Source organism: Oncorhynchus mykiss, chromosome 25 (assembly GCF_013265735.2).
Source record: "Oncorhynchus mykiss isolate Arlee chromosome 25, USDA_OmykA_1.1, whole genome shotgun sequence".
NCBI lineage: Eukaryota > Metazoa > Chordata > Actinopteri > Salmoniformes > Salmonidae > Oncorhynchus > Oncorhynchus mykiss.
In genome coordinates this window covers 29,100,488-29,128,469 of record NC_048589.1, presented here as the reverse complement: position 1 = coordinate 29,128,469, position 27,982 = coordinate 29,100,488, and the positions used below count along the sequence as shown (strand labels likewise).

Here is a 27,982-nt window from a genome sequence, read left to right as displayed (position 1 = left end):
CTTGTACTGGAGGTAGAACTGAGCTAATTCCCCTTAGATAGCCCAGCTGCAAAGTAAAAATTGTCTATATGGTAAAAATTCATGAATAGAAAAATGACCCTTTTGGTCTTAATTGAATAGGGTTAGGCATGAGGATAAGATGTGTGGTTAAGGTTTAAGGTGAGGGTTAGGCTTTAAAAACAGCCTAACCACCAGAAATGACATTGTGGCTGTGCCAGCTAGTGACCACACTGAAGAGGTGCCTCCAGAACAAGATTCATGATGGAAAAACACTAACCTGCAATTTATAAGTAAAACATTTAAAAATCAAATGAAATTGTATTAGTCACATGCGCTGAATAAAACAGGTGTAGACATTAGAGTGAAATGCTTACTTACAAGCCCCTAACCAATAATAAAGTAAAAAAAATGCAACTAAGAATAAGAAATAAAAGGAACAAGTAATTAAAGAGCAGGAGTAAAATAACAATAGCGAGACTATATACAGGGGGTACCGGTACAGAGTCAATGTGTGGGGGCACCGGTTAGTCGAGGTAATGTAGGTGGAGTTAAAGTGGATATGCATAGATAATAACAGAGAGTAGCAGGGGTGTAAAGGGGGGGGGGGGGGCAATGCAACTAGCCTTGGTAGCCATTTGATTAGATGTTCAGGAGTCTTATGGCTTGGGGGTAGAAGCTGTTTAGAAGCCTCTTGGACCAGACTTGGTACTCCGGTACTGCTTGCCGTGCGGCAGCAAAGAGAACAGTCTATGACTTGGGTGGCTGGAGTCTATGACAATTTTTAGGGCCTTCCTCTGACACCGCCTGGTATAGAAGTCCTGGAGGCAGGAAGCTTGGCCCCAGTGATGAACTGGGCCGTAGGCACTACCCTCTGTAGTGCCCTTGCGGTCAGAGGCAGAGCAGTTGCCATGCCAGGCAGTGATGCAACCAGTCAGGATGCTCTCAATGGTGCAGCTGTAGAACCTTTTGAGGATCTGAGGACCCATGCCAAATATTTTCAGTCTCCTAAGGGGAATAGGTTTTGTTATGCCCTCCTCAAATCAAATGAAATCAAAGTTTATTTGTCACGTGCGCTGAAGACTAGGGCTGGGTGGCATGTGTCACTTTCTTAATAAAACCTATGGCTAGTTTGTGTACTTTGTATGTTGACCTGCCTTTTAAACTATGTACTGTTTCAATGTTAAACTAACTAGGACGTGTATTTAAATGGCAACGTTTCTGTCTCTAGATTTGACACATTCCTGGATCATGTTGTCTGGTACTTACAGTGAAATGCTTACTTACAGGCTCTAACCAATAGTGCAAAAAATATATTAGGTGAACAATAGGTAAGTAAATAAATAAAAACAACAGTAAAAAGAAAGTAAAAAATAACAGTAGTGAGGCTATGTACAGTAGCAAGTCTATAAAAGTAGCGAGGCTACATACAGACACCGGTTAGTCAGGTTGATTAAGGTAGTATGCACATGTAGATATGGTTAAAGTGACTATGCATATATGATGAACAAAGAGTAGCAGTAGCGTAAAAGAGGGGTTGGCGGGTGGCCACGTTAGCCAGATAGCCAAGTTAGCCAATGGAGCACTGGTTGGTCGGTCCAATTGAGGTAGTATGTACATGAATGTATAGATAAAGTGACTATGCATACATGAATATGATAAACGGAGAGCAGCAGCAGTGTAAAAGAGGGGTTGGGGGGGGGGGCACACAATGCAAATAGTCCAGGTAGCCATTTGATTACCTGTTCAGGAGTCTTATGGCCTGGGGGTAAAATCTGTTGAGATGCCTTTTCACGACTGTCTCGGTGTGCTTGGACCATGTTAGTTTGTTGATATGGACACCAAGGATCTTGAAGCTCTCAACCTGCTCCACTACAGACCCGTCGATGAGAATGGGTGCGTGCTCGGTCGTCCTTTTCCTGTAGTCCACAATCATCTCCTTTGTCTTGATCACATTGAGGGAGAGGTTGTTGTCCTGACACCACATGGCCAGGTCTCTGACCTCCTCCCTATAGGCTGTTTTATTGTTGTCGGTGATCAGGCCTACCACTGTTGTCATCGGCAAACTTAATGATGGTGTTGGAGTTGTGCCTGGCTGTGCAGTCATGAGTGAACAGGGTGTACAGGAGGGGACTGTGCACGCACCCCTGAAGGGCCCCTGTGTTGAGGATCAGCATGGCGGATTTGTTGTCCCGCCTTACCACCTGGGGGCAGGTCCAGTTGCAGAGGGAGGTGTTTAGTCCCAGGGTCCTTAGCTTATTCTTTAGCTCAGTGCTGATGTTGCCTGTAATCCATGGCTTCTGGTTGGTGTATGTACGGTCACTGTGGGGACGATGTCATTGATGCACTTATTGATGAAGCCAATGACTGATGTAGTGTACCCCTCAATGCCATCGGAAGGATCCCGGAACATATTCTAGTCTGTGCTAGCAAAACAGTTCTGTAGCTTAGAATCTGCTTAATCTGATTGCTTTTTCCTTGACCGAGTCACTGGTGCTTCCTGCTTTAATTTTTACTTGTAAGTAGGAATCAGGAGGATACAATTATGTTCAGATTTGCCAAATGGAGGGCGAATCTCTGTGTGTAGAGTAAAGGTGGTTTAGAATTTTTTCCCTCTGGTTGCACATTTGACGTGCTGATAGAAATTAGGTAAAACTGATTTAAGTTTCCCTGCATTAAAGTCCCCGGCCACTAGGAGAGCCGCCTCTGGATGAGAGTTGTTCTGTTTTCTTATGGAGGTATACAGCTTATTGAGTGTGGTTTTAGTGCCAGCATGGTGGTATGTAGACAGGTACACAAAATACAGATGAAAACTCTCTAGGTACGGTGTGGTGTGGTCTACAGCTTATCATGAGATACTCTACCTCAGGCAAGCAAAACCTCAAGACTTCCTTAGATATCGTGCACCAGCTGTTGTTTACAAATATACATTGTCCACCACCCCTTGTCTTACCAGATGCCGTTGTTCTATCCTGCCGATACAATGTATTTCGTCATTCAGCCACGACTCCGTGAAGCATAAAATATTACAGTTATTAATGTCCTGTTGGTAGTTTAATCTTCCTCGTAGGTCGTCAATATTTTCCAATGATTGCACGTTAGCTAGTTGAACGGAAGGCAGTTGGAGTTTATTCGATCGCCTACGAATTCTCAGAAGGCAGCCCGACCTCTGCGTTCTTTTTCTCCGTCTTCTCTTCACGCAAATGACGGGGATTTGGGCCTGTCCCTGGGAAAGCAGTATGTCCTTCATGTCGGGCTCATCGGACTTGTTAAAGGAAAAAAAAGCTTCTGGCAGTTCGTGGTGAGTAATTGCTGTTCTGATGTCCAGAAGTTATTTTCGGTCAGCAACATTATGTGCAAAATCATTTACAAAATAAGTCACAAACAACACAAAGAAACTAACAAAAAAACACAGTTGGATAGGAGCACGTAAGTTATTAATGTATCATGGCGCCGGAGAAGATGGCTGATGTTTGTCAGCCATCTTCTCCGGCGCCATGATACATAAATAAATATACAACTCTGTAGTTTTTGATGAAAAAAATATGATATAGCGAGTGCAGATTTCCCCTTATGTATTAAATATATATTTTCACATTACATTTATACATACAGTGTATTACTCAGTGGAGGTGGCGTAATTGAGAACTTTCTCTCTGTGCCCCCCCCCATCAATTCAAACAATACACAAAAGTGAGAAGAAACAAATGTATCCACATCAACAAAAAACAATTTATAAAAACAATTAAAAAAATAAATACAAAAACTGTAACATTGCACCCAAAATGGTTTAAAAAAGCTAGACATTTCAAGTGTTATATTTTCAAGTCTTATATTTTAGCAATGTGCAAATAGTTGTAGTATGAATAGTGGGGAGATAAATAAACAGATATATTGGTGGTATTTACAATGTTGTTTGTGCTCCACTGGTTGCCCTTTTCTCATGGCAACGGGCCACAAATCTTGCTGCTGTAATTTCACATTGCGGTATTTTGCCTAACAGATATGGGAGTTTATCAATGATTGATTTTTTTTCAAATTCTTTGTGGGTCTGTGTGATCTGTGGGAAATATGTGTCTCTAATTTGGTCATACATTTGGCAGGTTAGGAAGTGCAGCTCAGTTTCCACCTATTTTTTTGGGACAGTGGGCACATAACCTGCTTTCTCTTCTTGAAAGCCAGGTCTGCCTATGGCAGGGATAGCAAGGATTTTCTTAATTTTTTTGGTCAGTCACAGTGGTCAGGTGTTCTGCCACTGTGTACTCAGTTTAGGGCCAGATAGCATTGGAATTTGCTTGTTTTTTTTTTGTGATTATTTCCAGTGTGTCAAATCGTTATCTTTCAAATAGTTATCTTTTTGGTGGCAGGGTAGCCTAGTGGTTAGAGCGTTGGACTAGTGACCGGAAGGTTGCAAGTTCAAACCCCCGAGCTGACAAGGTACAAATCTGTCGTTCTGCCCCTGAACAGGCAGTTAACCCACTGTTCCTAGTCCGTCATTGAAAATAAGAATTTGTTCTTGACTGACTTGCCTGGTTAAATAAAGGTAAAATAAAAATAAATTATTTGATTGGGTCTAATTGTGCTGCTGTGCTGGGGTCTGTTTGTGTTTGTGAACAGAGCCCCAGAACCAGCTGACTGAGTGGATTCTTCTTTAGGTCCATCGCTCTGTAGCACAGGGCTTTGTATTTCTTTCTTTCTTTCTTTCTTTCTCTCTGTCTGTCTGTCTGTCTGTCTGTCTGTCTGTGTCTTTCAGCCTCTATCTCTCTCTCTCTCTCTCTATAGGGAGGTTGTTAGAGTTAATCAGTTAACTTGAGTTAACTTTGCTAACACTTTATTTTATGGGTACCTAATAAACCATTAATAAGGCATTTATAAATTGTGAGTTCACCATTTATGAATCATTATTCTCATATTTGTAAATGCTAGTAAGCTAGTTGAACCTGTGTTGTGTGCTTATTATTTTACCACGTACTGCTGGAATGTCTACCAATGGCATGTCCATCTTTTTGTGAAACATTACCCTGGTCACTCAAAACATTTATAAAATGTTTATAAAGTATAAATAGCACTCACTTTAGATTAAGGACTGCACAAAGACTTAACTAATGATTCGTAAATGGTTTATAAATGCGGGACTTATGATAAAGAAATGGTGAACACACAATTTATAAATAGTTTATCAGGTACCTTTAAAATAAAGTCATACATTTTTTTTGTGTGATTATGTGCATTGTCTGAAAGTTTTCAAAATATACTGAAAACATAAAAAATACTATATATACAGCTAAAAATACAACAATGTGAAGATCAAACCAAGTTGACGTTGAGGTTAAAGAAAAGCCCTACTTACATCTGGTGCTTACGTGTATTCTCTGTTCTGATCTTGTCCACATTCTGATTGGGCCAACATTTTTAGACAGGTGTAGACGATTAAGACACATTGTGATCAGATCTTCCTGACCACCTCTGGAGGTAGTCAGGGAGCCATCTGGAAATCAATCAAGTACAGATTTTATTGGTCACATACATGTGTTTAGCAGATGTTATTGCAGATGTAGCAAAATGCTTGTAAAAAAATCTATACTTTTTTTATTGACAGCTAGTACCATTGACTTATGGCATCAATAATTGTCTTAAAATAAATACATTCACATTATATTGAAAATAATCTTCAAATATTTTGCATACAGGGAGGCACCAGGAAATGTGATCACAATGTGGACACAGTGGACGGATAAGAGAGACATTTTAACATCATGTGTAGACGCGACAAACTTTGATCAGATAGTAATTAGATCATATTGATCAGATGATTACAAAACTCACACGTTAGCGCAAGGCGTAAACGAGGCTAAAGTGTGTACATTGTCAATTTTGCTTATTTAGTTTATCTTACTTTGGACAAAATCAAGACGTCAATATTCTTGTGATGCTTTTTATATAAAAATAAATAAATTACAGCTGAATTTGAGCAGTATTTGTCATCATTTGATCAGTATTTGTCCACTGTGCTCAATTTGGGGTTGGCATTTTTTCGGAACCCAAGGTTGCGCTGTTGCGCGTATCTTTAGTCAGCTTGACGCATACAAACCAAAAAGGGCGAAGAAGTAAATTGAAGACCTATTGGGTTTCCACTAGATACCACAGCAACAAAGTAAAAATTGGGTATATCGTAACAATTCATGAAATAAAAATGTACTTTATGGTTAGACATTAGGTTAGCAGTGGGGTTAAGCTTTGCTTTAAAATATAATTTTAAGAAGCTCAAATGCAGAAATAGGCGTGGTTTATGACTTTGTGCTTGTGGTAACTAGTGACGACCGAACCACTGTAGGAGGAGCTTCCGGTTTGTCGGTTGATGTAGCAGAAATTAAATCGTTGTTTGGAAACATCATGTACCAAGTATTCATCTAAATCTTATGGATATTGAATAATAATATGGGTATGTAGCTACATTATACTTGGAAAGTGTCTGCTTAATGATGTGATGACTTTAATATTACGCCCTGTTGCCTAAACCAGGAACGCTAGATAGCTAGTTAGCTATTTTAGCTAGCTAACCAACATACTTGCTAGTTTTTAGGTGATAAGTAACGTTACACTATATATACAAAAGTATGTGGACACCCCTTCAAATTAGTGGATTCGGCTATTTCAGCCACACCTGTTGCTGACAGATGTATAAAATCGAGCACACAGCCATGCAATCTCCATCAACAAACATTGACAGTAGAATGGCCTTACTGAAGAGCGCAGTGACTTTCAACGTGGCACCGTCATAGGATGCCACCTTTCCAACAAGTCAGTTTGTCCAATTTTTGCCCTGCTAGAGCTGGCCCGGTCAACTGTAATTGCTGATATTGTGAAGTGTTAATGTCTAGGAGCAACAACAGCTCAGCCGTGAAGTGGTAGGCCACACAAGCTCACAGACCTGAACCACGGAGTGCTGAAATGCATAGCGTATAAAAATAGTCTGTCCTCGGTTGCAAAACTCACTACCGAGTTCCAAACTGCATCTGGAAGCAAAGTCAGCTTCATGAAATGGGTTTCCATGACTGAGCAGCTGCATACAAGCCTAAGATCACCATACTTATTGCCAAGCGAGTGGTGTAAAGCTCGCTGCCATTGGACTCTTCAGCAGTGGAAATGCTTTCTCTGGAGTGATGAATCACACTTCACCATCTAGGAGTCCGATGAACGAATCTGGGTTTGGTGGATGCCAGGATGCCCCAATGCATAGTGCCAGCTGTAAAGTTTGGTGGAGGAGGAATAATGGTCTGGGGTTCTTTTTCATGGTTAGGACTAGGTCCCTTAGTTCCAGTGAAGGGAAATCTTAACGCTTCACCATACAATGACATTCTAGATGATTCTGTGCTTCCAACTTTGTGGCAACAGTTTGGGGAAGGCCTTGTACTGTTTCAGCATGAAAATGCCCCTGTGCACAAAGCGAGGACCATACAGAAAGGGTTTGTTGAAATCGGCGTGGAAGAACTTGACTGACCTGCACAGAGCCCTGACCTCAACCCCATCGAACACCTTTGGGATGAATTGGAACGCCAATTATGAGCCAGGCCTAATCGACCAACATAATCTACTGACTTCAGTAATGCGCTTGTGGCTGAATGGAAGCATGTCCCCGCAGCAATGTTCAAACATTTAGTGGAAAGCCTTCCCAGAAGAGTGGAGGCTATTATAGCAGCAAAGGGAAGACCAACTCCATATTAATGCAGATGATTTTGCATTGAGATGTTCGACGAGCAGGTGTCCAGATACTTTTGTTCATATAATGTAGCTACATTGTTAGATGTCCGCAGTATTGTCAATAACTGACTTGTTGTATTACTGTTTCATTACAGCCGTAGCCATGAGTTCAACCTGTCCGGGACATTATTGTGGCAAGATGTTGATAAATGGCTCATTTGATGGAGAATGTGGGGCGAGTATAGTTCCAGCTGAATTTTAACAAATCAACTGAGCTGTTGGAAGGCCATTCTAGCTACTAATGTAGCACTAAGTTCTGTAACCGAGTATTAGGCTAAACCCATACCCTAAAATGTAGTTGAATTATCAGGTATGTCCCAGAGGAGAGAAGACAAACATGCAGAAGATCTGTGAGAAGTGTACAGAATCCCCTGAACTTTATGACTGGCTGTACCTGGGCTTCATGGCAATGCTGCCACTGGTTCTACACTGGTTCTTCATCGAGTGGTACTCTGGGAAGAAAAGGTAATGTCTCATTTTCACCCCAAATTACTGCAGTCATAACCAATTGTTGCATGTAGGTTAAATCACTGGAGAAGCTAATCCAGAAAAAAAAACACTACAACCTATCTGTTTTGATAATTGCGTCGTTTACTCAATAACTTGTTAGTTCATAAGCCTTGGCACTGTGATATAGGGCTAAAGGCCGAGATAATAAAAAGACAGTGGCAGAATAATCACGGAAGGAGTGTTGTATTGCATTGAAGGTCATTTGGAGGTTTGTTAACACCGTGTCCAAGGAAGGGCCAGATGTATACAGAATGGTGTCGTCTGCGTAGAGGTGGATCAAAGAATCACCAGCAGCAAGAGCGACATCATTGATATATACAGAGAAAATAGCCGGCCTGAGAATTGAACCCTGTGGCACCCCCATAGAGACTACCAGAGGTCTGGACAACAGGCCCTCCGATTTGACACCCTGAACTCTATCTGAGAAGTAGTTAGTGAACCAGGCGAGGCAGTCATTAGAGAAACCAAGGCTGTTGAGTCTGCCGATAAAAATACGGAGATTGGCAGAGTCGAAAGCCTTGGCCAGGTCGATGAATACGGCTGCACAGTAGTGTCTTTATCGATGGCGGTTATGATATCGTTTAGTACCTTGAGCGTGGCTGAGGTACGGTGGGATTCGAAATGGTCGGTGATCTGTTTGTTCACTTGTCTTTCGAAGACTTTAGAAAGGCAGGGCAGGATGGATATACAGTGGGGCAAAAAAGTATATAGTCAGCCACCAATTGTGCAAGTTCTCCCACTTAAAAAAATGAGAGGCCTGTAATTTTCATCATAGGTACACTTCAACTATAACAGACAAAATTTGAAGAAAAAAAATCCAGAAAATCACATTGTAGGATTTTTAATGAATTTATTTGCAAATTATGGTGGAAAATAAGTATTTGGTCACCTACAAACAAGCAAGATTTCTTGCTCTCACAGACCTGTAACTTCTTCTTTAAGAGGCTCCTCTGTCCTCCACTCATTACCTGTATTAATGGCACCTGTTTGAACTTGTTGTCAGTATAAAAGACACCTGTCCACAACCTCAAACAGTCACACTCCAAACTCCACTATGGCCAAGACCAAAGAGCTATCAAAGGACACCAGAAACAAAATTGTAGACCTGCACCAAGCTGGGAAGACTGAATCTGCAATAGGTAAGCAGCTTGGTTTGAAGAAATCAACTGTGGGAGCAATTATTAGGAAATGGAAGACATACAAGACCACTGATAATCTCCCTCGATCTGGGGCTCCACGCAAGATCTCACCCCGTGGGGTCAAAATGATCACAAGAACGGTGAGCAAAAAATCCCAGAACCACACGGGGGGACCTAGTGAATGACCTGCAGAGAGCTGGGACCAAAGTAACAAAGCCTACCATCAGTCGCACACTACGCCGCCAGGGACTCAAATCCTGCAGTGCCAGACGTGTCCCCCTGCTTAAGCCAGTACATGTCCAGGCCCGTCTGAAGTTTGCTAGAGAGCATTTGGATGATCCAGAAGAAGATTGGGAGAATATCATATAGTCAGATGAAACCAAAATATAACTTTTTGGTAAAAACTCAACTCGTCGTGTTTGGAGGACAAAGAATGCTGAGTTGCATCCAAAGAACACCATACCTACTGTGAAGCATGGGGGTGGAAACATCATGTTTTGGGGCTGTTTTTCTGCAAAGGGACCAGAATGACTGATCTTTGTAAAGGAAAGAATGAATGGGGCCATGTATCGTGAGATTTTGAGTGAAAACCTCCCTCCTCCTTCCATCACCTGCAGAACCACTCCTTTATTGGGGGTGTCTTGCTAATTGCCTATAATTTCCACCTGTTGTCTATTCCATTTGCACAACAGCATGTGAAATGTATTGTCAATCAGTGTTGCTTCCTAAGTGGACAGTTTGATTTCACAGAAGTGTGATTGACTTGGAGTTACATTCTGTTGTTTAAGTGTTCCCTTTATTTTTTTGAGCAGTGTAATTTCAACACACTTTGCTGTAGGCTACTATTTACTAGTTAACAAAAAATCATGTATGTCATATAAAATATATTTACCCCGTCCAGTATTGTAATCAAAACTTACCAGAAAGGATGTGGTCCTTGGCTCAGACATTGTAGTAGTGTGGGCTCAATAGCGTCTCATTAGTGTGCAAGATCTTGAGAATCAGCTGTGCATGTGATGGAAGAGTGCACTGTGTATGCAGAGGGTTGCAATTCCATTGAATTGGGGATAGTTAAAAGCAAAATTCCCATGGACTTCCCATGGAAAATTTCCTGGAAAAATGTACAGGAAGGTTTCCGACCCTTTCCAACCCTAGTGACAACTAAAAGATACCAAAAGTAGCTAGCTAGACACCGGAGGACAACCACACAATGATATGCAACAATTCCATTTTTTTCTGTCAATAATGACGTTTGGTTTGTGATGTGATTGGTCTAAAGCCAAATCCAAACCTGCTTCCCTTGACACTTTTTTTGTTTTGTTGGTTTTGTTCGCTCTGATTCTTTCTCTGGTGAGATACATTCAGCTTCTTAAGAATGTAAGGAAGTTTAAGAAACTCCGAGAGATGAAATATATATATTTTTTTTATTTTTCTTCTTGGTATTTTTTGGGGGGGGAAGCCTTGCATCCCATTGCATCCATGAACACGCTCCACTTGTCATACCCATGGCCAATAGGCTACATATTGTGACATTTACTGTAGAGCAGTGTTGGGGAAGCTACTCTGAAAATATAGTTGACCAAGTTACCAATTACTTGTAAAAGAGGTTAAGTTGCATTAAAGCTTTTTAAAGAAAAAAACTGTTTCCTTAACTAAAGTTACTTTGAAAAAGTAGTTCACTACATCCAAGCTACTTCGTTATAAATTATCATATCGAAATCTGAACACTTAAACTACAAATTGCAAGACCAGATCACTCGGGAGTCAGCTGTTAACAGAATGTGTAATTTAGCCTATTAAACACAAAAACTATGTTTCAAGTGTGAATTAGGTATGTCTGATGCCGAAAAAGAAAGGAAATTCTTGACTACTTCACCCATATTGTATTTTATTTTTGCTACATGACAAAAAGTAATTAACTACTTAAAACACAAGATTTTGAATTTAGTTATTCTACCATCAAGCTACTGCAAAATGTAGTTGAATTACTGGTTGAACTACATGCAGTTCACTACTCCCCAACACTGCTGTAGAGGATTTTTATGAAAGGAGTTTAACATGGTCCTGTTGTAGCCTACTTGGTAACTCATGTTAATGTTACTGATATTATGTATATCTTTCTGAAGCTCCAGTGCCCTCTTCCAACACATCACAGCCCTGTTTGAGTGCAGCGCTGCGGCTATGGTGACTCTGCTGGTCAACGACCCAGTGGGTCTGCTGTCTATCAGGTCCTGCAGAGTCCAGATGCTTTCAGACTGGTACACCATGCTGTACAACCCCAGCCCAGACTACATCACCACTCTACACTGCACACAGGAAGCTGTCTTTCCCCTGTGAGTAGCCTATGGCTCGTCCACGTCATGAATGGGATCTATGCACTTTTAGGGCTTGTTTCTCAGTTAGTCCTGGACTCAAAGCATGCTGAAATAGCTTTTTAGTCCAAGATTAATTTCAGTCTCTATCTGGAAACAGTCTCATCATCAACTGATATGAGCTGAACATATGAAATTGGTTGGCATGTTCAGCTTCAGAGCAGTGTGATGTGAGATGTTTTGTTCATTGAATAACATGACTTATTCTGTATCCGCAGGTACACTATAGTGTTGATCTACTACGCCTTCTGCCTGATGTTTATGATGCTGCTGCGGCCACTCCTGGTCAAGAAGATTGCCTGTGGTCTGGGGAAATCTGACCGCTTCAAGAGCATCTACGCTGCTCTCTACTTCTTCCCCATCCTGACAGTCCTGCAAGCTGTGGGAGGCGGCCTGCTCTGTGAGTATGCTTTCAAATAAGGGTCCGGTCTGGTTCGGGCCAGCCCGGTTCAGTTTCCATTTATATAGTATTTATGGTTACATAATTGATTTATGTGAAATGCATTATTTTTAGGCCATAGGTCTTGTTGCCTCGGAAGCCTAGGCATCTCACGTTCTGTTCCAATGCCTGGGGAAGTTCTCCTCAGGAAGACCAAAAATAAAAGTTGAGGTATGCAATTAGCATGCTGACTGCAGGAATGTCCACCAGAACTATTGCCAGAGATCACATAGGCCACAATATATGATGGGTTTGATAAGTACAAATGTGTCACTAGTTTTCATGTAGACTCCATGACATTCCTGCAGTCAGCATGCTAATTGCATACCTCAACTTGAGACATCTGTGTTTTACCAAATAGGGCTATCTTCTGTATACCAACCCTACTTTGTCACAACACAACTGATTGGCTCAAATGCATTGAGAAGGAAATAAATTATATAGAATGGGCCAAAATACCAGCAAACAGTGTGTGAAAACCTTGTGAAGACTTACAGAAAACGTTTGACCTCTGTCATTGCCAACAAAGGGTATATGTATTGAGATAAACTTTTGTTATTGACCAAATACTTATTTTCCACCATCATTTGCAAATCAATTCATTAAAAATCCTACAATGTGATTTTCTTGATTTTTTTTTTTCTTTCTCATTTTGTCTGTCATAGTTGAAGTGTACCTATGATGAAAATTACAGGCCTCTCATCTTTTTAAGTGAGAACTTGCACAATATAGAACTTATACTTGCACAATATATATATATATATATATATATATATATATATATATATTTATATTTATATTTATATTTATATTTATAAATATATATATATATTTATATTTATAAATCGATACTTGGTGTCAAGGTAGCTATATAATATTGTACTAAATAATAGCAATTTATCTGACTGTATTGTTTCAACCCCCATCACTAGTTAACAGCCACCCTAAAAACTAAATCCAATACTGAAGTTCTCTAGACTTCCAGTAGTCGATGCAACGAGACAAGATTTGGCCTGGCGAGACTAAAGGTCTTGCCATGTGACTGTGGTATAAGTGTGATGCTTTCTGTTTTTCAGATTATGCTTTTCCATACATTATTTTGGTGTTGTCCCTGGTTACCCTGGCAGTGTACATGTCAGCCTCAGAAATACAGGCAAGAAACTGCTTATTTTATATTTTCCTAACCAACATTTTTTAATTTTGATATCAGCTCAGTCAATATAATTGTTTGAGCACATATCCCATTTCCTAAGTGTTTTCTCCCTTTACTCCTATCCATAGTCTTTCAAGAATCTCGCTGCCAAGAAGAAGAGGTTGGTGGTGCTCTTCAGCCATTGGCTACTTCACGCGTATGGCATCATCTCCATCTCCCGATTGGATAAACTGGAGCAGGACCTACCTCTATTGGCCCTGGTACCTGGACCCGCCCTTTTCTACCTGCTCACTGCCAGGTTCACTGAACCTAGCCGGATTCTGTCAGAAGGCGGCAACGGCCACTAGAACTATTATAGATGGATGTGGGTATTAAAGTTAGACTCAGGGAATTCATGTTGCCACGAGCAGCCTTTACTGCCTTCTCTGAGTATGGTAGGATGACTGCTGCATGCAGTGTTGATAGTTGATATTCCTCTCACAGTGAAAAGATTTTAGGATATTCCTAGAACTAAGCTGGGAATACAAACAACGTGTACATACTGTATGTCTATAAACTACAAAGCTCCATATATATTTCAAGTGTTAATTATTGAATGGTATCGTTTGTGTCCACATGAATGTTGTCTTTACAACCTAAGGCCTAAGATGTACTGTTCCTCATTGAGGCTGTTTTGAGACATGTTTTATCATTAGATATTCACTCTGTGTCATTATTTTGGGCTCCTGAGTGGCTCAGCGATCTACGTCACTGCATCTCTGTACTAGAGGCATCACTACAGACCCTGGTTCGATCCTGGGCTGTATCACAACCGGCCATGATTGAGAGTCCCATAGGGCGGCGCACAATTGGCCCAGCGTCGTTAGGGTTTGGCCGGGGTTAGGCCGTCATTGTAAATAAGAATTTCTTCGAAACTGACTTGCCTAGTTAAATTAAAAAATCATATATGCTTAACATCCGTGATTGTTTTAAGCTCAGATATCCTTGATTGTTGCAGTGAAATCAAAGATGGTCTCTGGATTGTCCAATAGTTTAAGTTGTTAGATGTTCTTAAACTAAATCTAATGTGCCAAAAACTCTGAACACATGCATACATCCAGTGGCAGATAAAATAGTTTATTATAACCTAATATTATGTTACAAGCCAAGTGGAATATAGTTCCATTATTTTGCTTGATCAAAAATGGAATGAAAATTATCCTGCTGTTTCCCCGTAAATTATGTTGGGGAAATACGCTTGCTGGATAGTAAGGAAATTAAATTGTGAATGTATTTTATGCATGCTCATAGAATGCTTGTAAATAGATGACAATGGATGTGTTTATTAGAAATATATATTTTTATTGCAGTGTAAAACATACAGAACGAGGACTTGACTAGCTACAACTTTGACTTGTAAAATGTATTGTTCAAAAAAACTTGTGAAATGCAGTGTTATAAAGTATGATTTTTCTGAAATAAAATCAGAAGTGTGTACTCATCTACTTTCATCTCATATGACTTTCACTTGTGCTGAGTTTTTTTATAACAAAACAATTGTGTTGATGTAATCCTTCTTGATATCTCACTTTAGTTGCCCTGTTCTTTAAGTGCAATGTTTGATTTATTACTGGCTAACAGGGAACTCATGCCCTTCAGTTCCTCCTCTAGTCTACTGTTGATATCCCCCAGTTGGAACTTCCTGTCGTGGATCTTGGTCATGAGTCTGTAGATAGCCTCCAGAATCTTGTGGTCTCTCTCTGAAGATTCCTGAAGTGTTGAATGAGTCATGGATGGTTTAGTGTGGTCTCTTCATGACAGTTTACTATATACTTACAAATCACTCAAGTCCTGCACTGTGGATTTGTCAAAATACGTTAACCAGAGAAATCTGGTCATGTACACGGTTGTCTGTCAGCATGTGGTCAGGCTATAAGTTAACATCACAGGTTGTAAAAAATGAAATGGCGTATGTACAGTAAGCTGCTGGACTGACCAGCCATGTATTAAGAATCCTTACCTCAGTCACCACAGTGTCCTCTGCCCAAGCATCAAGCAGGCTCTCTAGCGGAAGATGCGTTTATAAGTTATGATGATATTGAAACCTGACAGACTGAACTAAATGTTATGCACAACGGTTTACAATAGTTGGAGTCATTGAGCTCGGCTGATGCTCACCAAATAGAGAATGAACCTCCTCTTTCAGCCACCCAATCTCCTTTGTGTGTCTTTCCTGGTCTTTCCTGGTGTTCCATATGTCCTCCTTCATTTGTTCAATACACTGAAAAACAATGTTTACATTGAGTTTTTGCTTGGTAGGTGAGTGAGTGGTGTAGTTCAGTATGGAGGGCCATTGTGAGTGACTCATATCTCTTACCACATGCAGTCTACTGTTCTCCATATTGACCTGCTCCAGCATCATCCCGTTGTCATAGATGCTCTTCTCCGTGGCGATGATGTTTGCAGTGTGAGACGTCAGCAGCTCCATGTGTTTCTCACGCAAACCCTCTAGACTCCTCTTCATGTCCTCCTGTCAGTCAGTTACAAGCATACTGTTTTAATGCTATTACACTTCACAGCTTGCCTTTTAGAGTGTGTGGTAACCAAGATGTACATACTAAATGTTTTTGTTATGAAACTCACCTTTGGTTTGAGAAGAGTACTAGTCCTCTCTTTCATATCCTGGATGAAGAGCTCCAGATGATTGTTCTTACTCTTTAACTCTGGTGGGGAAAATCATTTAAGTAATTATAAAATGCTGCACTACATGATTTTTTAAGTTATAGTGAGCACATTCTTTGAGATATCTGTATATTTGTGTATGTCTACTTGATATTGTCTACTAAATCAAATCAAATTGTATTTGTCAAGTGCGCCGAATACAACAGGTGTAGGCCTTACAGTGAAATGTTTACTTACAAGCACTTTACCACCAATGCAGTTTTAAGAAAAATAATATTTACGAAATAAACTAAAGTAAAAAATAAAAGCGCAACAATCAAATAACAATAACGAGGCTACTGTATATACAGGGGGTACTGAGTCAATGTGCGGGGGTACAGCTTAGTCGAGGTAATATGTACAGCACCAGTCAAAAGTTTGGACACACCTACTCATTCAAGGGTTTTTCTTTATTTAAAATAAATATTGTCTATATTGTAGAATAATAGTGAAGACATCAAAACTATGAAATAACATATTTGGAATCATGTACTGTAGTAACCAAAAAAGTGTTAAACAAATCAAAATATTTTTGAGATTCTTCAAAGTAGCCACCCTTTGCCTTGATGACAGCTTTGCACACTCTTGGCATTCTCCCAACCAGCTTCATGAGGTAGTCACCTGGAATGCATTTTAATTAACAGGTGTGTCTTATTAAAAGTTAATTTGAGGAATTTCTTTCCTACTTAATGAGTTTGAGCCAATCAGTTGTGTTGTGACAAGGTAGGGGTGGTATACAGAAGATAGGCCTATTTAGTAAAAGACCAAGTCCATATTATGGCAAGAACAGCTCAAATAAGAAAAGAGAAACAACAGTCCATCATTACTGTTCAGCAGTCTTATGGCTTGGAGTAGAAGCTTTAAGAAGCCTTTTAGACCTAGACTTGGCTCTCCAGTACCGCTTTGCTGTGCAGTAGCAGAGAGAACAGTTTACATATCTTGCATTACTCATCTCATATGTATATACTGTATTTTATACCATCTATTGCATCTTGCCTATGCTGCTCGGTCATCGCTCATCCATATATTTATATGTATATTCTTATTCCATCCCTTTGCTTAGATTTGTGTGTATTAGGTAGCTGCACTGTCGGAACTAGAAGCACAAGCATTTCACTACAGTACACTCGCAATAACATCTGCATGTGTATGTGACCAATACAACTTGATTTGATCTGTGCTAGCAAAACAGTCCTGTAGCTTAGCATCTGTGTCATCTGACCACTTCCGTATTGAGCGAGTCACTGTTAATTCCTGCTTTAGTTTTTGATTGTAAGAAGGAATCAGGAGGATAGAATTATGATCAGATTTGCCAAATGGAGGGCGGGGGAGAGCTTTGTACGAGTGCGTCTCTGTGTTATTATAGTTGTTATTATAGATATATTAGCAGATTATTGGGTCAATACCTGAGGTATGGTTTTTTAGTTTTTGGTGCCTGGACTGGTCAATGTCAAACTGGGCCTCCGCATCCTCCAAGATAGACTCTTTACCCTTCAGGTCCTCCTCCTTCTCCAGTCGGCTCTGTATCACTGACTCCGCTTCAGTCTAATTTCACAGAAGAAGAAGACATTAAATACATGTTTTCTCAACAGCTTGTATTCGTGATGAGGCTTACTAATGTCCGCTAGCTGAGTTATATGTAAAATGTAAATATATATATACTTACGATGAACTGTTGGATCTCGGCATTGTAGGAAATGGTCATCTGTTCATACCCCTCCTCTGCCTTAACAATCTTGTTACTGAGACGTTCAATCAACGCGCCCATGAATACATGCTCTCTGAGTTTCTTCTCCTGATTTAATATAAATTCATTAAACAAATAGAAAGTGCATGTGCTATCTCAATAGATTCCTGGAGAATTAAGGAAAAACAAGCGAACCTCTTCAAGCAGTTCCTCATATCTCCTCCTGGTTAAACCAATATTAGAGTTGACCTCTTTCACATGCTGTACTTGATCTTTTTTCAGATTCTCCAGAGACTGGCACAGTACTTCTTTTTCAACTTCAAAGATCGCTCTGAAAAGAAAAGGTAAAAACCGTAGACCGCATCAAATCACCCAATTTATGAAGAGAAAGTCAGTAATGAAATGAAGAGATACTATTTGTTGCTTACATGTTGTTCTTTTCTTTATTGAGCTGTCCATGCAGTTCCTCCACATTTCTTTCAAACAGGTCTGCATTAACTCTATGAGAAACAAAACCTATTCTGACAATTCTGCATGACATTTACTTTATTTTTAGTACATAACTAAACAAGCAGATAAAAGCTCTATAGTTGCAAGATAATTATTTAGAATTTTTATACATTATATTTCAAACTTGGTCAGATGGTTAATGCTGTCCTTAGTGAAATAGGTTACTTTGATACTACACAAAAGTGTCAAAACTCGTAGGGGAGATTATAGACTAATATTATAAAATGGACCATATTACTTACATATTGGTTTCATGGAGTTGTTTGATCTCTTCATCCATTTCTCTGATCTCAATTTTATGTTTAGCAATCGATGCAATGCGCTCCTCAAGTCTAAGTCTGGACTTTTCTAAGCTGAAAATCAATCAAACAAACAAACAAACAGATGATAAAATGCAGTGGTGTAAAGTACTTAAGTGACCATACTCTAAAGTACTACTTAAGTAGTTTTTTGGGGTATCTGTACTTTACTATTTATATTTTTGACTACTTTTACTTTTACTTCACTACATTCCTTAAGAAAATATTGTACTTTTTACTCCATACATTTTCCTTGACATCCAAAAGTACTCGTTCCATTTTGAATGCTTAGCAGGACAGGAAAAAAGTCAACTTCAACCACTTATCAACCGAACATCCCTGATCATCCCTACTGCCTCTGATCTGGTGGACTCACTAAACAGAGAACATCCCTGATCATCCCTACTGCCTCTGATCTGGTGGACTCACTAAACAGAGAACATCCCTGATCATCCCTACTGCCTCTGATCTGGTGGACTCACTAAACAGAGAACATCCCTGATCATCCCTACTGCCTCTGATCTGGTGGACTCACTAAACCAACATGCTTTGTTTGTAAATGAGTGTTGGAGTGTGCCCCTGGCTTTCCATAAATTAAAAAAACAAGAAAATGGTGCCATCTGGTTTGCTTAAAATAAGGAATTTGAAATTATTTATACTTTTACTTTTGATACTTAAGTATATTTTAAACCAAATAGTTTTTGACATTTACTCAAGTAGAAGTTTACTGGGTGACTTTTACTTGGGTCATTTTCTATTCAATTATCTTTACTTTTACTCAAGTATGACAGTTGGGTACTTTTTTACACCACTGCTAAAATGTAAGTAAAAATGACTGTCAGCCAAAGTAAAGGGAAAGCAGTGTTGCAGGTTGACTAGATCCTTCGTAGATGCAGGATGCAAAGAGGTATAGATGGAATACCGTCTTGAGACATTGAGGTGTTCAGCCATGACGTCGTCCTCCTCTTTCCTTTGAGCTTTAAATCTGTCAGACATCTTAGCAATAGACTCCAGGCGGATGGCATTCACTATCTGGCCCTCCTCCATCTCACCATCCACCTGCACACATAACAGAACAGAGCCCATCTACACAGCGCCGATCTATAATGCATGAGAATCCTCTACAACAGAGATCATCAACTAGGGGGACGGAGCATAATTACAAATTATTTGTAGACTGCAAATTGACCGCAAGTAGCCCAAACAGATATATTTGACTAAAACACAACTTTCAACCTTGCTTATATTTGTATACGATCACATATACCTCTCTATTATGTGTAGGAATAGTTTCAAACAAATTTCCAAAATGAAAATCCATTGGAGCTGATTTGCTGGTGATTTTACAGTCTTTTATGTTCAACAATAAAAATATAAAAATATAAAAAGATTGTTGTTGCTCAGAACACTTAGCGAACCCTGCTCTACAATCACCCAATACTGGCTCCCCCAGACCACACGAGCCCCGCATATCATGCCAGGGGGGGTGTTTAGTAGCGAGTAAACATTTTGAAACGGGGAGGTACTACCTGAAGTCAAAGCCAACCTTCAGCATCATAAATTTGTTTCACATACACTACATGGCCAAGAGTATGTGGACACCTGATCGTCCAACATATCATTCCAAAATCATGGTCATTAATATGGAGTTGGTCCCCCCTTTGCTACTATAACAGCCTCCACTCCTCTGGGAAGGCTTTCCACTCGATATTGGAACATTGCTGCGGGGACTTGCTTCCATATATAGCCACAAGCATTAGTGAGGTCGGCATTTCAATTCATCCCAAAGGTGTTCAATGGGGTTGAGGTCAGGGCTCTGTGCAGGCCAGTCATGTTCTTCCACACCGATCTCGAAAAAAAACAATTTTTGTATGGACCTCAATTGCGCACGAGGGCACTGTCATGCTGAAACAGGAAAGGGCCTGTTGGGCCTGGAAAGGGCCTGGAAAGGGCCTGGAAGCACAGAATCATCTAGAATGTCATTGTATACTGTAAAGTTAAGATTTCCCTTCACTGGAACTAAGGGGCCTAGCCTGAACCATGAAAAACAGCCCTAGACCATTATTCCTCCTCCACCAAACTTTACAGTTGGCACTATGAATAGGGGAAGGTAGCGTTGGTCTGTCGGACTGATTGGTCCGTCGGACTGCAGATGGTGACGTGTGATTCATCACTCCAGAGAAAGCATTTCCACATTTCCACTACAGTCCAATGGTGGCAAGCTTTACACCACTCCAGCCGACGCTTGGCATTGCGCATGGTGATCTTAGGCTTATGTGCAGCTGCTCGGCCATGGGCAGCGTACGAACAGTTCTTGTACTGACATTGCTTCCAGAGGCAGTTTGAAACTAGGTAGTGAGTGTTACAACCGAGGAAAGATTATTTTTTACGTGCTACGCACTTCAGCACTTGTCGTCCCATTCTGTGAGCTTGTATGGCCTACCACTTCGTCGCTGAGCCGTTGTTGCTCTTCACAATAACAGCACTTACAGTTGATCGGGGCATCTCTAGCAGGGCATAAATTTGACAAACTGACTTGTTGGCAAGGTGGCATTTAATGACGATACCACGTTGAAAGTCACTGAGCTCTTCAGTAAGGCCATTCTATTGCCAATGTTTGTTTATGGAGATTGCATGACTGTGTGTTCGATTTTGTTCACCTGTTAGCAACGGGTGTGGCTGAAATAGCCAAATCCACTAATTTGAAGGGATGTCCACATACTTTTGTATATATAGTGTATGATTCTGACTTTTGCCAGACACATACAAACACCCCAACTCCTCTACAAGGGGATACCAGGAGAGTAATTCTATTCAAAGGGCATTTTCTTCACGTTCAGTCAGCCTGTCATCGGATCATATGGCCACACACAGCTGCTATGCCCTTTGATGGGACTGTGTGAACTCTAGCACATCAGAGGACACTCCAGTGAACTGTCTCTCTTAAAGGTCAGACTTAGCACAAAGTGCCTTTGAAGGAATACTTTCTAAAAATATCAATTTGACTACAGAACAGTAAGGCTGAGGCCTCTGGCAATGGCAGGAAATCGATGTCTCACATCTGACATCATGCAGGTGTTTATAATCCCTTCCACCATAGCAACACCAACAGAGAGAAGAGAAGAGTGAGAGGGAAGAGGAGAATGAAGCAACATGTTGCCCTGGAGCTGTACTGTAGTAGTAGCATCGCTTTGGAAGAATCTAACCATCTCTTACCTCTACAATCTTTTCCTGTAGTGCCTGAACTTTCAGTTCAAATACAATTCTCACTTCAGCCAACTCCTTTACATGAAATTCCCTGTGGAAACAATGGTTAATGAGTCGAAAAATCTGGAATGATGGAAGCAGACATGTTGTAACATACAGTATCCCTTGCATTCCATGTATGCTCCATGCTTACGCAACATACAGTACCTGGATGAATGCAAATCTTACTTCTGAAGAACAAGTTCCTCAAATGTGTTGATCTCGTCTGCCAGCTGCTCTTTGTATTGGATTTCAGACGCTGTCAGTTTGGCTATACTTTGCTCTAACTGGACAATGTGCTGCAATGAAGGAAGAGTGTTGGGTGAAATAACACAATTTATAAATATGTATTTAAATCCAGTGGTGGAGATAGTGACAATTGTCAAGATACCTTAATATAAAATGACTGAAGTAAAAGTGAAAGTAACCCAGTAAAGTACTACTTGAGTAAAATTCTTAAACTATGTGGTTTTAAATATACTTAAGTATCAAAAGTAAATGTAAATAATTACTCAAATATACTTAAGAATCAAAAGTAAAAGTAAATGCTACAAATAATTTCAAATTCCTTATATTAAGCAAACCAGACAGTATGATTTTCTTGTTTTTTTTTATTAACGGAGAGCCAGGGACACACTCCAACACTTAGATATCATTTAAAAACGAAGCATTTGTGTTTAGTGAGTGCCAGATCAGAGGCAGTAGGGATGACCACGTGTCTTGATAATGGCATGAATTGGACCATTTTCCTGTCCTGCTAAGCATTCAAAATGTCACAAGTACTTTTGGGTGCCAGGGAAAATTTATGGGAGTGAAAAGTACATATTTTCTTTAGTTATGTAGTGGAGTAAAAGTAGTCAAAAATATATATCGTTAAGTAAAGTACAGATTCACCAAAAACGACTTAAGTAGCACAATTTTTACTTAGTTACTTTACACCACTGTTTATATCATACTATACATGAATAAAAAAGGCAGTTATAGCAAGTGAAGAGCATTAGTGGAAAATGTAATTAATTTACTACTTCACTGAAATACTTCAGTTCACTTGCTTTTTTTTGCTCTGTGACTTTGTCCTCCTTATCCAACAGTTCTGCTAAAAAAATGTCCAGCTCCCTGCGTTTCTTCTCATTGTTCTTCTTCTGGTCCTGTATGTTATTGATGACTTCCTCACACTAGACCAGCAAGGAGGATAAGATTAAGACGGTGCCTCACAGCAGGGTATAGTATCTCAGATACTGTAAGCAGGTAGAGGTTAAGAGCATTGGGCCAGTAACCGAAAAGTTTCTGGTTTGAATCCAAGAGCCAATTAGGTAAAAAATCTGCTGATGTGCCCTTGAGCAAGGGACTTTTAAACCTAATTGCTCCTGTGCATCTGCTAAATAACAAACATTTAAGCATTTAAAATGTAGCTATAATAAGAGGTGACTGTGATGTACCTCTCTCTGAAGATTCTCATTTGTTTCAACAAACATCTTCCTCTCTTGAATCATGTCTTCCTCTAGCTCCACTTTAGTGTTCTCCACATCTGTGATCTTGGCTTTCCCTTCTTTGATCTCATTCATTGTTTCATTGAGCAGAATCTGTTTATTGGCCTTCTCTGACAGCTGGTAGTTTAATTGGTTGATGACATTTTCATGGTCACCTTTTGCCAACTCTCTCTCAGGACTGAAAAAGATTGCAAAACAAGTAATAACAAGTTATAACATCATGGATGTTATGTGAAATGTTGCCGATTTTGTTATGATCTGTTACACCTACAGTGGGGCAAAAAAGTATTTAGTTAGCCACCAATTGTACAAGTTCTCCCACTTTAAAATATGAGAGAGGCCTGTAATTTTCATCATAGGTACACTTTAACTATGACAGACAAAATGAGAAAAAAAAAAATCAAGAAAATCACATTGTAGGACTTTTAATTAATTTATTTGCAAATTATGGTGGAAAATAAGTATTTGGTCAATAACAAAAGTTTATCTCAATACTTTGTTATATACCCTTTGTTGGCAATGACAGAGGTCAAACATTTTCTGTAAGTCTTCACAAGGTTTTCACACACTGTTGCTGGTATTTTGGCCCATTCCTCCATGCAGATCTATAGAGCAGTGATGTTTTGGGGCTGTTGCTGGGCAACACAGACCTTCAACTCCCTCCAAAGATTTTCTATGGGGTTGAGATCTGGAGACTGGCTAGGCCACTCCAGGACCTTACGAAGCCACTCCTTCGTTGCCCGGGCGGTGTGTTTGGGATCATTGTCATGCTGAAAGACCCAGCCACGTTTCATCTGCAATGCCCTTGCTGATGGAAGGAGGTTTTCAATCAAAATCTCACGATACATGGCCCCATTTATTCTTTCCTTTACACGGATCAGTTGTCCTGGTCTCTTTGCAGAAAAACAGCCCCAAAGCATGATGTTTCTACCCCCATGCTTCACAGTAGGTATGGTGATCTTTGGATGCAACTCAGCATTCTTTGTCCTCCAAACACGACGAGTTGAGTTTTTACCAAAATGTTCTATTTTGGTTTCATCTGACCATATGACATTCTCTCAATCTTCTTCTGGATCATCCAAATGCTCTCTAGAAAACTTCAGACGGGCCTGGACATGTACTGGCTTAAGCAGGGGAACACGTCTGGCACTGCAGGATTTGAGTCCCTGGCGGCGTGGTGTATTACTGATGGTAGGCTTTGTTACTTTGGTCCCAGCTCTCTGCAGGTCATTCACTAGGTCCGCCCATGTGGTTCTGGGATATTTGCTCACCGTTCTTGTGATCATTTTGACCCCACGGGGTGAGATCTTGCGTGGAGCCCCAGATTGAGGGATATTATCAGTGGTCTTGTATGTCTTCCATTTCCTAATAATTGCTCCCACAGTTGATTTCTTCAAACCAAACTGCTTACCTATTGCAGATTCAGTCTTCCCAGCCTGGTGCAGGTCTACAATTTTGTTTCTGGTGTCCTTTGACAGCTCTTTGGTCTTGGCCATAGTGGAGTTTGGAGTGTGACTGTTTGAGGTTGTGGACAGGTGTATTTTATACTGAAAACAAGTTCAAACAGGTGCGATTAATACAGGTAACGAGTGGAGGACTGAGGAGCCTCTTAAAGAAGAAGTTACAGGTCTGTGAGAGCCAGATATCTTGCTTGTTTGTAGGTGACCAAATACTTATTTTCCACCATAATTTGCAAATAAATTCATTAAAATTCCTACAATGTGATTTTCTGGATTTTTTTCTCATTTTGTCTGTCATAGTTGAAGTGTACCTATGATGAAAATTACAGGCCTCTCTCATCTTTTTAAGTGGGAGAACTTGCACAATTGGTGGCTGACTAAATACTTTTTTGCCCCACTGTATACATTGCTCAACATTACTTATATTACTTACTAAAGAATAGCATTTTGCTTTTCAAGGACTTCCTGTTTTTTCTCCATTAATTCTATTTCTTGCACTATACTGTTCAGTTCATCTTGGAGTTGAGTAATTTGACCCGCATTTATATTTCTTGCAGCCGCAACACCAGCTGAAAGGGACAATGACACATATCTGTGAGCAAAACATGACTGGATAGCTTTTTCATTCTAGCTTTAAGGCAAGAACAGGCGACAAGGCCGCTCAAGGCATAAGCGACATAAGCAGTCGCTTAGGAACTCAGTCGGGGTCTTAACTTACTGTTGAGAGTTAGAATAGTAGAACACACAAGGTGCAAGTTTGACATTATTCTCTTGTTATGTCAGTCACTGACAGTCACTCAGTTAGCCATGTCAGCTAACAATTTTTTATATTGGTAAGTTAGTCTAGCCAGCTATCTAAACTTGTAGTAATCATGTCCAAATACCGACAGGTCACACAGTGCACATGCCCAGGGACCCTGGCCTCCTGGGGGCCCCCGCTGATTTTTTAAGTCACTCTCACTCAGATATCATTAAGTCATGGCAAAATGTTAGAATGGCAGGAAATTAGCTGTAAAACTGCAAATCTTTTCTCGCTGTCTCATGGCAAAATGAGAATTGCATTATATATTTTTTATAAAATTGCAAAATTTTCTCTCAGCACAAGGGAAAAATGTGTAGAATTGCAGGAAATGTACTTTAGAACTGCAACATTTTTCAAGATTGGGGCCACTAAAAAACAAATCTCGCTTAGGGCCCCCAAAGGGCTAGAGCCGGGCAATATTAATTTCTTTCCACTGGGCACAGACATCAGTTCAATGTTTAGTTTTGATTTACATTTAGTTGTCAACTAAAGTGAATTAATTGTGAAATCCACAAAACATTTCCACCATGTCATTGGATATAGTTTAAAAGTTGGGTGAAAAAAATATAAAATTCCCTTATGTTGATGACTTCCTTCCAATTCCAGTCAGGTTTCCACGTTGATTCAACATCATCACACTTGTATTTTGGGTTGAAATGATGTGGAAACAACATTGATCCAACCAGGTTTTGCCCAGTGGGTTGTATTCTATGAAATCATATCATTGGGTTATTATAAGTTATTACCTGATATCTCATTCTGAACATCATCATGGATATTCTGGCATTGATGTCGGAGCTTGCTTGTTTCAATAGTTTCTACCTCCAGTTGTTCATGGACTACTCTTCTGGAAGTCTCCTGATTTATAGAAAATAGGGTTTTCAAAAGAGTGTGTAAAGCAAATTTTCTGGCCTCTATGGCCATTGTCTCTATGGACTTATTTAATTTCAATGTTTTATTAGTTGTATGTACAGGATACACATGGTATACACAGTCCAACGAAATGCTTACTTGCAGGTTCCTTCTTGACAATGCAACAACAATAAGAAATAAGAATAGATATGAATACGAACATAAAGTAAATGGCTCAGGATAATACGTTATATTTACCTACCCACTGGGCACAGACGTAAATTCAACGTCTATTCCTAGTTGGTTCAGTGTGTGCCCAGTGGATAGGTTTGAATTCCACTTTAGATAATATATTAGTTTATTAGTCTATTAAATCAATCATATTGGTCGCAACAATATTTAGACTACCCGATGTTCGATCGTCTCTTTCCCTATTGGCATATGCCTACCAGTTCAGTGATGGCAGCAGCTATTTCTTTCAGGTGATGACTGGCCTCAGGACTGAATGGAACTCCCTCATCCCTCAGCTGCTTGTCTATGTCAAGGCAAACGTTCAAACAGGCAAGTTGTGCGATTAGCGATGTACATTTAGATCTGATACAGTACTTATTTGAAACATTAAAAGGATTCAACTTGGCAACTACAAATCAAAGTAATCGGTTGGGTTGCATCACGTCTGCGCTCATTCACAAGTGTAGGATTTGTCAACACTGAAAAGTAGCAGTTTATCGGATGCTTCTCTATACGTTTCGTTGACGATAGTTAGGGGCTAGCTAGCTATAGTCACTCATGACATGTGTAACAGTAGCAAGAGAGAGAGGCGCATTTTGTTTTCTTACCTAATTCGCCCAAATGCTCCAAAGCAACCAGAACAGCTGGAAAGTCAGGCACTAAGCAAGATGCCATGTCGAATGTAAAATATATGCAAATAGCTAGCTTCGTTGACTTGTATCAGTGTTTGGCGTTTGCTTCCAAGTTTGAGCAGCGCGAACCGAATATGGGTTGGCATGGTAACCAACATGCAAGACACAAAAGTGAGAGTAGGCCTAGATCTTGCACTCAAAAAGATGAAGTGCATGTGGAATGGGATTGGAATAACAATATTAATGAGTATCACTCTAGCATCTTGAAGATATTATATTTGGTATGTTATTACTAAAATGTTTTCTAAATAAAAACAACATTATCCTACCTTTATTTGGGGGTAATATATAGCCTACCTCTCATTATATGTATTTTTGCCAGTATTAATCAACGTCGTTAAAGACAATGTCAGGGAAAGACGTCAATCAAATCATCCTCATTTACATGAAATTCCTTTGGAGAACTTGTAATGATGTACACTAGATGGCAGTATAGGACCAGAGATAGACCAATTCCAAGAACAATACTTTCCAGTGTCCATCCAAAGTGATACTCATTGCAGTCTGCAATGAAGGGGTATTTCTTCTTGGAGAAATTATTATCTGTCTTCTATGGACATTACATGGTCGTTGTATAGGCCTATATGTGACATGCATGGACCAATACAGATTATATATGTGTCAGTAGTCCTCAAGTGTGGC

General features: G+C 39.9%; 3 protein-coding genes across 6 annotated transcripts; 1 reads left to right on the top strand and 2 right to left on the bottom strand.

The window, feature by feature from the left end:
* Nucleotides 1-6,292: 6,292 nt before the first annotated feature.
* Nucleotides 6,293-14,855, top strand: LOC110505745 (JNK1/MAPK8-associated membrane protein). Of its 3 annotated transcripts, XM_036962821.1 has the most exons (8): nucleotides 6,293-6,439; nucleotides 7,854-7,933; nucleotides 8,057-8,223; nucleotides 11,534-11,740; nucleotides 11,998-12,179; nucleotides 13,295-13,371; nucleotides 13,500-13,741; nucleotides 14,548-14,855. In XM_036962821.1, exons 1-7 carry the CDS (start codon nucleotides 6,436-6,438, stop codon nucleotides 13,716-13,718), a joined length of 936 nt encoding a protein of 311 aa, XP_036818716.1. In that variant the 5' UTR covers nucleotides 6,293-6,435; the 3' UTR covers nucleotides 13,719-13,741; nucleotides 14,548-14,855. The 3 variants fall into 3 exon arrangements, with proteins under 3 accessions (XP_036818716.1, XP_021440833.1, XP_036818715.1); XM_021585158.2 differs by having other exon boundaries at nucleotides 8,069-8,223; nucleotides 13,500-14,855; XM_036962820.1 differs by having other exon boundaries at nucleotides 13,500-14,855.
* Nucleotides 14,806-22,263, bottom strand: ccdc175 (coiled-coil domain containing 175). Of its 2 annotated transcripts, XM_021585157.2 has the most exons (13): nucleotides 22,003-22,259; nucleotides 21,784-21,865; nucleotides 19,490-19,626; nucleotides 18,511-18,621; nucleotides 18,187-18,258; nucleotides 17,954-18,089; nucleotides 17,738-17,866; nucleotides 17,478-17,616; nucleotides 15,994-16,073; nucleotides 15,728-15,880; nucleotides 15,529-15,631; nucleotides 15,371-15,414; nucleotides 14,806-15,120 (listed from the first exon to the last, which is right to left on the bottom strand). In XM_021585157.2, exons 3-13 carry the CDS (start codon nucleotides 19,612-19,614, stop codon nucleotides 14,941-14,943), a joined length of 1,272 nt encoding a protein of 423 aa, XP_021440832.1. In that variant the 5' UTR covers nucleotides 19,615-19,626; nucleotides 21,784-21,865; nucleotides 22,003-22,259; the 3' UTR covers nucleotides 14,806-14,940. The 2 variants fall into 2 exon arrangements, with proteins under 2 accessions (XP_021440832.1, XP_036818714.1); XM_036962819.1 differs by having other exon boundaries at nucleotides 21,784-22,263.
* Nucleotides 22,264-22,427: 164 nt separating this feature from the next.
* Nucleotides 22,428-27,408, bottom strand: LOC110504335 (coiled-coil domain-containing protein 175). The gene is made up of 6 exons (XM_021583111.2): nucleotides 27,257-27,408; nucleotides 26,867-26,952; nucleotides 26,312-26,423; nucleotides 25,197-25,332; nucleotides 23,253-23,481; nucleotides 22,428-22,988 (listed from the first exon to the last, which is right to left on the bottom strand). The coding sequence occupies exons 1-6, from the start codon at nucleotides 27,321-27,323 to the stop codon at nucleotides 22,827-22,829; spliced, it is 792 nt and encodes a 263-aa protein (XP_021438786.2). The 5' UTR covers nucleotides 27,324-27,408; the 3' UTR covers nucleotides 22,428-22,826.
* Between the last annotated feature and the right edge of the window lie 574 nt (nucleotides 27,409-27,982).

What these genes read in the sequence shown, in the direction of transcription:
- LOC110504335 (XM_021583111.2), bottom strand. Translation starts at nt 27,323, where the DNA reads ATGGCATCTTGCTTAGTGCCTGACTTTCCAGCTGTTCTGGTTGCTTTG. An exon ending in GGAGCATTTGGGCGAATTAG is followed by an intron (nt 26,953 to 27,256) that starts GTAAGAAAACAA and finishes GCCTTGACATAG; the next exon opens with ACAAGCAGCTGAGGGATGAG. An exon ending in AAGCAAAATGCTATTCTTTA is followed by an intron (nt 23,482 to 25,196) that starts GTAAGTAATATA and finishes AATCTTTTTCAG; the next exon opens with TCCTGAGAGAGAGTTGGCAA.
- ccdc175 (XM_036962819.1), bottom strand. Translation starts at nt 21,945, where the DNA reads ATGCAAGGGATACTGTATGTTACAACATGTCTGCTTCCATCATTCCAG. An exon ending in CACCTCAATGTCTCAAGACG is followed by an intron (nt 18,622 to 19,489) that starts GTATTCCATCTA and finishes ATTGATTTTCAG; the next exon opens with CTTAGAAAAGTCCAGACTTA. An exon ending in CAACTCCATGAAACCAATAT is followed by an intron (nt 18,259 to 18,510) that starts GTAAGTAATATG and finishes TGTTTCTCATAG; the next exon opens with AGTTAATGCAGACCTGTTTG.
- LOC110505745 (XM_036962821.1), top strand. An exon ending in CATTTGATGGAGAATGTGGG is followed by an intron (nt 7,934 to 8,056) that starts GCGAGTATAGTT and finishes CCTAAAATGTAG; the next exon opens with TTGAATTATCAGGTATGTCC. An exon ending in TGGTACTCTGGGAAGAAAAG is followed by an intron (nt 8,224 to 11,533) that starts GTAATGTCTCAT and finishes ATCTTTCTGAAG; the next exon opens with CTCCAGTGCCCTCTTCCAAC.